At 43.2% G+C, this 12,070-nt stretch overlaps 1 protein-coding gene across 1 annotated transcript; it reads right to left on the reverse strand.

Moving 5' to 3' along the window:
• Positions 1-187: 187 nt before the first annotated feature.
• LLPH (LLP homolog, long-term synaptic facilitation factor) lies at positions 188-7,250 on the reverse strand. Its single transcript, XM_077913716.1, has 3 exons — positions 7,097-7,250; positions 3,989-4,206; positions 188-554 (listed from the first exon to the last, which is right to left on the reverse strand). Exons 2-3 carry the CDS (start codon positions 4,191-4,193, stop codon positions 376-378), a joined length of 384 nt encoding a protein of 127 aa, XP_077769842.1. The 5' UTR covers positions 4,194-4,206; positions 7,097-7,250; the 3' UTR covers positions 188-375.
• Positions 7,251-12,070: the final 4,820 nt, after the last annotated feature.

A 12,070-nucleotide genomic window follows, 5' to 3' on the forward strand; every position in this document is an offset into this window, starting at 1 on the left:
CCACTGACTTTATACTTTAAATTGTGTAAAAGTTTTCTCTAAACCAGAATTACCTCAAACGTGTCAGTATATCTTCTTTTAGAAATCTTTACTAAGACCAGTTACAACCACAATAGCACTTGATAGAATAGTAATGTCTGAGAATCCCTGCACAATGGACAGCATCCAGTTAAAATATCAGTGTAGCTTTCATTCATCAAAAAAATATTTTATTCAAGCTCCCAAAACAAATTTGAGGAGTTAAGTTGGGTTTGTATTGAAGAGCAAGGCCAAGTTAAATACGGAAACCAAGTTTTCATTTGGTGAAGTTGAAATCCGTGTATACATTCTAATCAAAGACCAGTCCCGCGTAGGATTTTTCAGGTGTTTAAGAGTCTACCAAGCCAAACCCTTTGCTGCCTTTGCTGCTTTGGCTTTGCTTTTCCCCTTCCCTTTTTCTCGCTTTGCCTTTAGCCTTTTCCTTTGCCTCTGGTTCATCCATATGGGGTACTGTCCATGCTGGTCTAGAAGGCTCTTTTTGTTTCTCTTAATTTCAGTCTCCATTTTCATGTCATCTGAATAAAAGATGGAAAACTATTAATGTTCATGAATGAAGAAACAATCTTGTGAAAAAGCGTGTTAATGCAATGAGAACATCAGAATTGAAAGTCGTCTGAAACTACAAAAGGAACAAATCCTTTTCCTGTAGAATGTTCTTTGACTAACACTGAAAACTCACAGCACATTCAATGGACACGCTCCCAGGTATTCCTAAACCATGAAAGATACAAGTTTTGTGAGGAACTAGAGATGTCATCTATTTGGTCACTAAGAAACTTTCTTTTTATTCATTTATTCCTGAGAGACACAGAGAGAGAGAGAGAGGCAGATCACAGGCAGAGGGAGAAGCAGGCTCCACACAGGGAGCCTGATGTGGGACTCATCCCAGGACCCCAGGATCATGCCCTGGGCCAAAGGCAGATGCTCAACCACTGAGCCACCTGGGTGTCCCACTTAGAAACTTTCTGAAGAATGTCACGAGTGTCCATCTTTGGAATAATAAAAGTTAAACAGAAAACATCTAGGATATACGGGTTTGAGCTACTGCATGAAGAATGAGTGTATAGCTGTGAGCACATGTGAGTTATAAGAACATTTCTCAGATTAAGTGCTTTCTTAAGCTAAATAAGACAGGTGAGCCTATTAAGTGCAACCACACTTTTAATGGATAGGCCGTAGAAGCAAATCAACTATTAGGAATGGCTGGCCACGTCTAAGGAAGTGCAGTAGTAAGCAACAAGCTTGTGATAGCAGAAATGGGCAGATGACAATGAAAAACCTGGACAGGGGTGCTGGGCTGGCTCAGTGGGAGAAGCATGTGACTCTTGATCTCAGGATTCTGAGTTCAAGCCCCATGCTGGGGGTAGAGATTACTTAACTCAAAACTTAAAAAAAAGAAAAAGAAAAGAAAACCTGGATATAGGGGCTCCTGGCTGGTTCAGGTGGTAGATCATGGGATTCTTCACCTTGGGGTCGTGGGTTTGAACCCCACGTTGGGGGTGTAGTTTACTTAAAAACAGAAGTATATTAAAAAGAAAGAAAAACCCGGATATACACTGAGCTGCCACTCTTTATCCAGGTAACACTGGATTATCCAGATAACAAAGATCCAGCTCCACTAAATAGAAGACCTGGCAGGAAGCTGGGTCAACCGGGCTATGAAGGATATGCCCAGAATGTCTCTCCCAGGTAACTCACAAGGGTATACGAAGTCTTCCATGATCTCTACTACCTGACCTGACGTTATATTAATTCGTTTATTTGGTTACTTTTGGTCTCCTCTGATATGATGTAAATCCCATCAACATGGAGGCCATTTCTCTGATATTTACCATTGTTTCCTCAGCACGTAGGATAGTGCCTGCTATATATTAGCCATTGAATAACTAGTTGTTGAATGATTATTTTTATTTTTTTAAATATATTTTATTTATTTATCCATGAGAGACATAGAGAGAGAGGCAGAGACACAGGCAGAGGGAGAAGCAGGCTTCCTGTGGGGAGCCCAGTGTGGGACTTGATCCCAGGACCCTGGGATCACGACCTGAGCCAAAGGCAGACACTCAACCACTGAACCACCCAGACATCCCTGAATGATTATTTTAGATACTGTTGTAGGTTCTGGGGATATAGTGGTCCAAGTGTGCTCCTTGCTGTCACGGAGCTTACAATGTTCTGTTGAAGGGAGCATAACAAAGGTGCATAACAGCTGCAGCTGTGTTAAGTGGCTTTTTTTAAAGAAGTATGGAACCAGGTTAAGTAGGACCTGGTAGGTAGGCTTTGATGAGAACACGGAAAGACAATGAGATGTTTTAAGCAAGAGAATAACATAATTTGCCAAATATTCCAAAGATATTGTACCAGTTGGTATGTCAAAAAAATTAACTGAAAGGGAGCAAGAGGGGAAGAGAAAAATAAAAAGGCTACTACCTTGGTTTGAGCAAGAGATAATGGTCATTTTAAAGTGAAAACATGAAAAAAAAAGTGAAAACATGAAAGGAGGAGGAAAATGGACAGATTCCTGCTCTATTTTGGAGATATTCAAGATGTGGGGATCCCTAGGTGGCGCAGCGGTTTGGCACCTGCCTTTGGCCCAGGGCGCGATCCTGGGGACCCGGGATCGAATCCCACGTCAGGCTTCCGGTGCATGGAGCCTGCTTCTCCCTCTGCCTGTGTCTCTGCCTCTCTCTCTCTCTCTCTGTGTGTGTGTGACTATCATAAATAAATAAAAAATTAAAAAAAAAATAAAAGATTCAAGATGTGCTAATGGTTTAGAAGTGGGAGATGAGAGAGATCAAAGTAACTACTAGGTTTGAAGCTTAAGAAACTGGGTAGTCAGTTGAAAGAAACGAAATAAGGGGAAACATGTAGACATGGTTTTTTTGTTTTTGTTTTTTGAGAATGGACATTCCAGAACACATTTATCCTGTTTGAATGACCCAGTGGAGAAGAGAGACCGATAAGCAGGATGCGTGAGTACAGCCCCTGGGAATGGAGAAGATTCAGAACACAAGGGGAGGAACTGACCTTTGAGGGAATATCAGCAAGAGGGAAAGTATCTAGGATTGCGAGACTGAGGATCACCACTCTCTTCCTTGCACTGAACACCACACAAATATACTTCTATTTTAAGAGCCTGATTATTACGTACGCTTATTTCAGTTTGCTGCCAAACTGTTCTATGAGGATGTGAAAACCAATGAGTCTTTTCCTGTGCTGAAGCTAGTAACATACAGGCCTCCAACTTTAGACTGTGATTACGACAGAGATACCTAGAATCTTTCAAAATCACATACAGGAAAACCTTGATTTTTCAGGAAAATAACTTAGTGGCATATAAGGATTCTTTGAATGGGAACTAGATCTTGTGAAAGATAAAATGAAGAGAGACCTATCTTGCCTAGTCCCTAACTGAATAGTGTACCTTCCCAATGAGGATACATCTACATTTGTCTACTCCTGTTGTACTATCTATTTCTGAGGCACTCAGGATATTGTATAAGCACCAAAGGCACACTCTGAGTAGCTCAGAATATGCCTATTCACATGAACCGGCTTTAAAATAGTTTAGCACAGGGACACCTGGGGGACTCAGTGGTTGAGCGTCTGTCTGCCTTCCACCCAGGGCGTCGTCCTGGAGTCCTGGGATCGAGTCCCGAAATCGGTCTCCCTGCAGGGAGCCTGCTTCTCCCTCTGCCTGTGTCTCTGCTTCTCTGTGTCCCTCATGAATAAATAAATGAAATCTTTAAAATAAATAAGTAAATAAATAAATAGTTTAGCACAGAATCTCTAGCAGCACTCTAAGCCTTCAAAGAATTATATGGACATGGCAGGAGGTTCATAGGGAAGTATGTGCAGGAAAGAACGGAGGATAGTCAAAAAAGGGAAAAGGAGTCACAAAAGGAAATGAATAGAATTATTATTTTTAAAACGAAGCACATAAACTCACCTTTTTCATCTTGTACTACACACAGAGTTTGCTCTTGACAATGTTTGGGTATCACCACGGTGGCTATCTCTTGAACATCTTTCATTAAAACATCACTATCCATTTTAAGAATACTCTTTAGTCTGCTGAGTTCCTTTGGGGCATTCTTTTTTCTCTTTTCCGCACGCATCTTCCTTTTCCACTTACTCCGTAAGCTTTTAGCCATGTTACCTGGAAAGCTAGCAGAAATACATATACAAAAGCAAAAAAATTTACTATTAAAAAAAGAAGGGCAAGTCCTTGGAAAACCCAGTCAAAAGTTATCAGTATAAAACACAAACCGAGGGATCCCTGGGTGGCGTAGCGGTTTGGCGCCTGCCTTTGGCCCAGGGCGCGATCCTGGAGACCCGGGATCGAATCCCACATCGGGCTCCTGGTGTATGGAGCCTGCTTCTCCCTCTGCCTATGTCTCTGCCTCTCTCTCTCTCTCTGTGACTATCATAAATAAATAAAAATTAAAAAAAAAAAAAACCCTTCTTAAAAAAAACAAAAACAAAACAAAACACACAAAAAAAACAAAACACAAACCGATGGAAGGGCAAACTGTTCACTCTGTTTATGATTTACGATGGTATAATGAACAAAGTATGTGAGGATCAACATGGCCTATACAGCCAGTAAATAATGAGAGCACAAAATCAAACTCCCTGTGGTCACTGGCAAACTCTAAGTCAAGCCAACTCTGAAAGCTCCTGGGGTTTCCACACAAGATGAAGGAATCTGACTTACCCCCAGATGCAAAGAGCATCATCACCTTACATTCATGCAACAACTTACAAATCACAAAATGGTTTTATTTGTATTTTTTTAGGTAGGCTCCACGTGGGGCTCGAGCTCAGGACTCTGAGATCAAGACCTGAGCTAAGATCAAGAGTCTGACTTAGCTGACTGAGCCACCCAGGCGCCCCCAACATGTTTTTATAAATATATATATATATTTTTTAATAAATATTTTTAAACTCGATTTCCTCCAAGCCTATAGGACATCCCACCCGTCTTCCTCATTGTCCTCCCCTCAGTTCAATCTAGTTACTTTAAACTTGTCTTATTTCCATCCTGCTATTCCTCACCTGTTAGCTCCAGCCCTAAATCCTCCACAAGGCGGTTAGCCCAAGCTATAAAAATTTTTTTTTGTGCTGGGGCACCTGGGTGGCTTAGTCAATTAAGCATCTGCCTTCGGCTCAGGTCATGATCCCATCGTCTTGGAATAGTTTTGGAATCGAGCCCCACATCGGGCTTCCTCCCTCAGCAGGGAGTCTGCTTCTCCCCCTGCCTGTTGCCCCTTCTGCTTTTACTTTTTCTCTATTAAATAAGTAACATCTTTAAAATATATATATTTTTTAATTTATATATATTTATATATATATTTTAAAGAGAGACTGAGTGCGCCAGCAGGGGGAGGGGCACAGGGAGAGAGAGAATCTTAACAGGCTCCATACTGAGTGTGGAGCCTGATGCAGGGCTCAACCTCCTGAGATCACGACCTGAGCTGAAATTAAGAGTCGGATGCTTAACCAACTAGGCCACCCAGGTGCTCGTAGTGTGAACTTTTAAAAACTTAAGAGCTTTCCATTCTTTCATGGAATTCTTTAATGACATCCCACCTCATAGTCATGATCTACATGGGTATCTGTGCCCTAGCCCTGCTTCCTTCAACTAGGTCTCACCACATGCTCCAAGCTCCATCTCATCCCCAAGTACCATTTACATCTGAAAAAAGTTCAATCAGTGACAACCTAGGGACAGAGTGGGGATTTGAGAAGAGGGGATTACAGGGATTATAAAAAGTTTGGAGGAAGGCTTTTGGGAGAGATTTACATTATCTTGATTGTGCTGATGGATCTTTGTATACATATGTCAAAAACTACATTATGGGGCAGCCTGGGTGGCTCAGCGGTTTAGCATCTGCCTTCAGCCCAGGGTGTGATCCTGGGGTCCCGCGATCGAGTCCCAGGTCAGGCTCCCTGCAGGGAGCCTGCTTCTCCCTCTGCCTGTCTCTGCCTCGAGGGTTAGGGTAAAAATTATGTAATCAGAACTTTTGGGGATCCCTGGGTGGCTCAGTGGTTTGGTGCCTGCCTTCAGCCCAGGGGTGATCCTGGAGTCCCGGGATCGAGTCCCACATCAGGCTCCCTGCATGGAGCCTGCTTCTCCCTCTGCCTGTGTCTCTGCCTCTCTCTGTGTCTCTCATGAATAAATAAATAAAATCTTAAAAAAAAAAAAGTTTCATGGAAGAGGTTGTGGTGGGCAAAGTAAAGTTCATAACGGCACCACTCACTGTGGACAAAACTGGAAGACAAAGCAAAGATGAACTTTCAGCTTTTCTCAGTGTGGCTTTTTATATTATCAGGAATGCTGTTGCCATGGTCAAAGTTTTGTTTTTGTTTTTTTCCCTCAGAAAGGCAAATCAAGACTGAACTCTTCCCCCTCTGAGGGATCAAAAACATTTAAAAATAAATAATAAATAAAATGCAATACATTACACACAACCGAGCACTTACAGAAAACATCAAGGCACGATTTTGGAAAAAAAAAAAAAAAAAAAAAAAGAAAAGAAAATTAAATAAAAAAAATTCACAAGTGCACAGCCTGCGCACTTAGGCTCCTGTGCCCGGCGGTGTCCGTCGCGCCTGCTCCTCCCTTCCCTCCTGGGAGAGGGCTTCCCTGGCCCCCGCCCCACCGCCCCATCACCCTTACCCTCCCGCTCCCTTCTCAGTAGGTGTTACGACCTGAGGGCGCGGAGCGCTTTCCGGCCTCGGCGACCGAGGCGCCCGACGCAGTGCGCATGCGCTGGGCGGAGGGACGGTGAGGGACGCCAGCTGACCCCTCAGTGTGCTCCCCCGTCGGCAACGACGCAGCGCTTCGACGGGCCAGGGCCGGGACGGCTGCGGCAAACCACGCCGCGGCCCCGGGCTCGCCCGGGCGAGACGACCGACACAGGAGGGCCCCACGTCGCACGGAGCCCGAGGGCCACCACCGAGAGCGCAGGAGGCGCCGGTCCCCGCCCCGCCCCCACACGGCCCAGGCCCGCGACGAGACCCCCCCACCGGGCGCGGGCAGCACAGGACTCACCGGGACACTCGGAGGCCGGTCACCGCGCGCACGGCCACGCCGACCGGAAGCCGCCGCACTTCCGCCTTCCGGGACGCCTCTCTGCGCGCGCTCCCGGGAGCCCCGGGCGGCGCAGGGCACGCCGGGAGCCAAGATGCCCCGGGGCGCGCCGAGGGGCGGGGTCTCCCGGAGGCTGGCGTTGACGCTGACGCACTTCCTCCTTCCGCTGGGCGCGTGCGCCGTGGGGTCCAGGCGGTCTGCAGGCCGCGGGCTGCTGCAGGCGGGGGCTCGGAGCCGAGCTGCGCGTCCCCGCCCGCGGCGGACGCCGGTGCCGGTCGCCCGAACACTCCAGCGGCGCCGTAAGAGGCACGACCGACCGGCACGCGCGCTTCATTCACATTTGTCCCCGAAAGCAAGCCTTTACCAACCCGGAGACCAAGTCAAGGCCAGGCTGCGTCTGCCGGGCCCGCGCGCACCTGATAGCCACTCAGTGGAGAGCAGACCCGAGGCTGAGCCTGGGCCGTTGTCCCCGGGGGCGGGCACGTGGGCCACAGACACCAGTTCTTAGTATTATTTTACGTATGCTCCGGATTGCCTAGGCTTTGTTGTGGTCTTAAGATATATTTTCTTTAAATTCAATTAACATACAGTGCATTATGTTTCCGGGGAAGGATTTAGCGATTCATGAGCTGCCTACGACCCCCGGCCGGCAGCGTGGGCCTTGGAGCAGGCAGGTGTCCTGGGGCATCTTCCTAGGTATGTCAGAGCCGGGATTCCTGCTCCGTAGACGCAAGCCAACACGAGCTGACCGATCCTGGGTACGTGAGAAGGACTCGGCAAGGGGTCGCTTTCCTTATTTTTACATAATTTCAAACATGCGCCCTACTGTTTGCTAAGCTGCATTTTCCAGAGATTTACAACACACACCAAAACACAGTAAATTTTTTTTTAATGATGCCCAGTAAATTCCTGTCTGGTTGCTGGTAAGGGAAAAGTTCCTTCTGAGATAATTTGTGTGTACTTTTCTTTAAATTTGTGTCCTTGAAGAAAACTTGCGTCATATGGAAATTACTATACTCAAAATACATCGGGGTTTTTTAGCACCCGAAAAAAAAGCTCATAATGTGGTATATAAAAAAGAAGCGTGCCTGAGAAACCTGCTTTCTTTAAATAAGATTAACCCTTTATAAAGCAAGTGAATGTCCATGTGTTAATTAGCCATATATTAGATCTTAGCTGCCCCTCCCAAAAATGTTCACGTTGCATTTTAGAGAAAGCTCACTAATAGTCTTAATGAACTGCATCTCATTTAACATACCAGGCCAAGACTTGAATAGACACTTGGCACCGGAAAAAACTTAATATGAAAATGTCATGGCGTTAAATATATGCCAAAATTCTGCATTACTAAGACTTGAAAACACTGAATCATAAACTGCATTTTGAAAAAAAAAAAAAACAAAAACTTTTAAACTTATGTTCCTCAGGAAACCCTGGGTGGCTCAGCGGTTGAGCACCTGCCTTCAGCTCCCGGGATCGAGTCCCACGTCGGGCTCCCTGCATGGAGCCTGCTTCTCCCTCTGCCTGTGTTTCTGCCTCTCTCTCTCTCATGAATAAAATCTTAAAAAAAAAAAAAAAACTTATGTTCATCAATTTGTATAAAAGCAGTTCTAAAAATAAATGGTCTTAGTGTATTTAAAAATCCTTAATTCATTTCTTCATTCATACACTCGAGTATGCACTCTGTGATAGGCTCTATGATGACTGAACTACAGGCTCCAGGACACGTTAGCCCCTGATGGAGGGATGAGGCTCAAAAGTCACAGCGAACATTGCTTCAGCTCCCTCACCAAGCTGGAAGAAGCCGCTGGGACTGGAGGCACAGTGGGCAGGATTGAATACCTGCCTGGAAGTGGGCTGGTTCCCCACCTGCAAGGCAAGCTATGCAACAAGCTACCAGCCACAACGGCCTCTGCAGTCAGGCCTAGCCCATGCAATTCCCAATCTGAATACTCACTCAGGCTTTTACCAAGGCTTCTGGGATTCAGATGGTGACCCCATGTTGTCCAGACCCTAGGTGGTAGGGACTTGAAGGCAAAGCTCTACAAGGACGAACAAGAAAAAGAGCCTAAGTTCCCACCTGTTCGAGAAAAGCCCACAGCATCCTGTGTGGAGCCTGCTTCTCCCTCTGCCTGTGTCTCTGCCTGTCTCTCATGAATAAATGAAATCTTAAAAAAAAAAAAAGAAAAAAGGCCACAGCTGGCTGCTGACATCACCAAGCCGCCAAAGTGCATCAAGTGGATCAAAGCCAGGTGTGAGGAGGCCTGCAGAAAAAAAAAATGTAGGCAGGCAGACAGAGCCCACTACACCTTTCCCAAAATTACATGCCATAAAAAGTTCCCAGATACTCCTCTGTTTTCCCCCTACCTCTGACTATACTTTGTCCCTTGCACGTGGAGTTGCCACTCTACCCAAGTCCTGATAATTTCACTTTTTAAAATATTTCTCGAGTCCGCATATTTTCACATTATAAAAAAACTGAAGATGTCTGTATCCAGCAATTCTGCTTCTAGATATATTCCCCTATGTAGGCAAACTCCTATCTATGAACACTGGGACATACATAGCAGCACTGATTTTGCCAGTAAAAAAGGAACCATATAAAATTCTTCAAAAAAAAATTCTTCGACAGAAGAATGTATGAATAATTATGGTTCACTGATAAAATAGGACAGTCTGCATCAGTTTTCAAACTTCTTGGTCTTGTGATCTCTTCACGTTCTCAGAAATTATATTTGTCATATCAGAAATTAAAACAACTTTTAAAAATTTATTTAAGTCCTTTAAAAAAGATAAATGAATTACCTGTCTGCATTATTTTTTAAGAAACTATTTTCCAAACCAAAAAAATAATTTACTGAAAAGAATGGCACTGTTTTACATTTTTTTGTTGTTGTTGTTTTTTTTGTTTTACATTTTTTAAATCTGGGATGTCTGGGTGGCTCAGTGGTTGAGCATCTGCCTTGTCCTCAGGTCAGGATCCCGGGGTCCTGGGATAAAGTCCCGCATTGGGCTTCCCGCAGGGAGCCTGCTTCTCCTCCTGTCTAGGTCTCTGTGTCTCTCATGAATAAATAAATTTAAAAAAAAAAAAAGCACATCAAATCTGTTCTTGCTTATTTAGTATCTTTTAGTCACAACTCAGCACATTCTGCCTTTGGACTGCTAGTAAGAATTAATAATAGTAGCTGACATTAACCAAGCACTTAGTTTATACAACATCCATCTCATTAAATCCTATGAAAGTCCAATACAGTAGGTATTATGATTCCCAATATAAAGATGAGGCAAAAGACCTAATTAGAAAGGGATAAGTAACTTGCCAAAAGTCACATCATCGGTTGCACAGCAAGGATTCCCATTTAAATGCTCTTACCTACCATGCTATGTTAAACCTGAATATAGCATCATTCAATTGAGTATTCATCAATTAATTGATAATGATGGAGTCACATTTACATCTAAAACTCACCAGAGGTTAAAGCAATCTTATTTATTTCAAATTAAGAGCAGGGGGAATGATGCTTAGCAAGTGTTATGGGTGGAGTTGTGCCCCCCCCCCCCCCCCCCCCGCCCAAATTCATATGATGAAGTCTGCCTTAGTCAATTTGGGCTGCCATAACAAAATACTAGAGACTGGAAAGTCCAAGATCAAGGTGCTGGCAGATTCAGTGTCTAATTAAAGGCAATCTTTCCCTGGTTCAAAGATTGTGTCCTTTCACTGTTACCTCATGCGACAGAAAGGGTGAGGGATTTCTGTGGGGTTACCTCTTAAAAGCACTAATCCCATTCATGAAAGCTCTGTCCTCATGACCTAAGCATGACCTGCAAGCCCCACCTCCTCATACCATCACATTAGGCATTAAGTTTCAACATGTGAATTGGGAGGTTGGGGGGGACAACAAATACTCAGATTATTACAAGGTCCTAACCCCTAGTACCACAGAATGTGACCGTATTTGGAGACAGAGTATTTAAAGAGGTAATTAAGGTAAAATGAGGGTAGGCTCCAATCCAATATGACTTGTGTCCTTGTAGAGGAAATTTGGACACAGACAAGTACAGAGAGACAACCGTGTAAAACCACAAGGAGAAGATGACCACCTACCAGCCTAGAGAGATCTCAAAAGAAACCAATCTATGGTCTCAGACTTCTAGCCTCTGGAACTGTAAGGAAGTAAATTTCTATTTAAGCCACCCAGTCTGTAGTACTTTGTTATGGCACCCCAGCAAACTAATACAGTGAAGGAATTTATGAAAGTTTGCTTGGCCACAGGTACACTGCCAGAATTTTTAAATGGGATCTGTACTTTAAAAAAATAATGCCAAATTTTATGTCAATATATCTGACTTTCAAGAAGACATCTCATTTTTAAAACATTTTATAATGAATTTCATTAACATTTTAATGTAATTTTAATATTACTGCTGAGTAATTCTGTGGAATTTATCTTTTATATTTTTTCCTTTCTAAATAAGATTAAAATCTCCTGGTGAAAGAAAATTTATAATGGTAAGGACACAAGTATCGTAAAATCAAAATCAAAGCTAACATTAAGGAAAATTTAGATAAAATCAGTAGACAAAGATAAACTGATAGTCTAGTCATGAAATTACTTTTGAATTGCAGATGAACAATCTATATATGGTAAATTTGGGATTGAAAAAATTGAAAAACAGAATTTTAATATCTCCTACCTGAGATTCTAAATTAAGGACTTAGAAATGAGATACCATAAAAAAATTTAAAAAAATTAAAAAAAGAAATGAGATACCATAAGGAATAATAAGATTTATATTATTAGTATATAATCCAATAATTATATAAACAGATTTCAATTATAATCACTTTTATACAATAGTAATACAGATATTACTATTATACTATATTATATAATAGCTCAGAAATATGTAGCATATGAAGAAACTCACAAAAAA

The sequence above is a fragment of the Canis aureus genome, chromosome 11 (genome assembly GCF_053574225.1).
Source record: "Canis aureus isolate CA01 chromosome 11, VMU_Caureus_v.1.0, whole genome shotgun sequence".
NCBI classification, from domain to species: domain Eukaryota; kingdom Metazoa; phylum Chordata; class Mammalia; order Carnivora; family Canidae; genus Canis; species Canis aureus.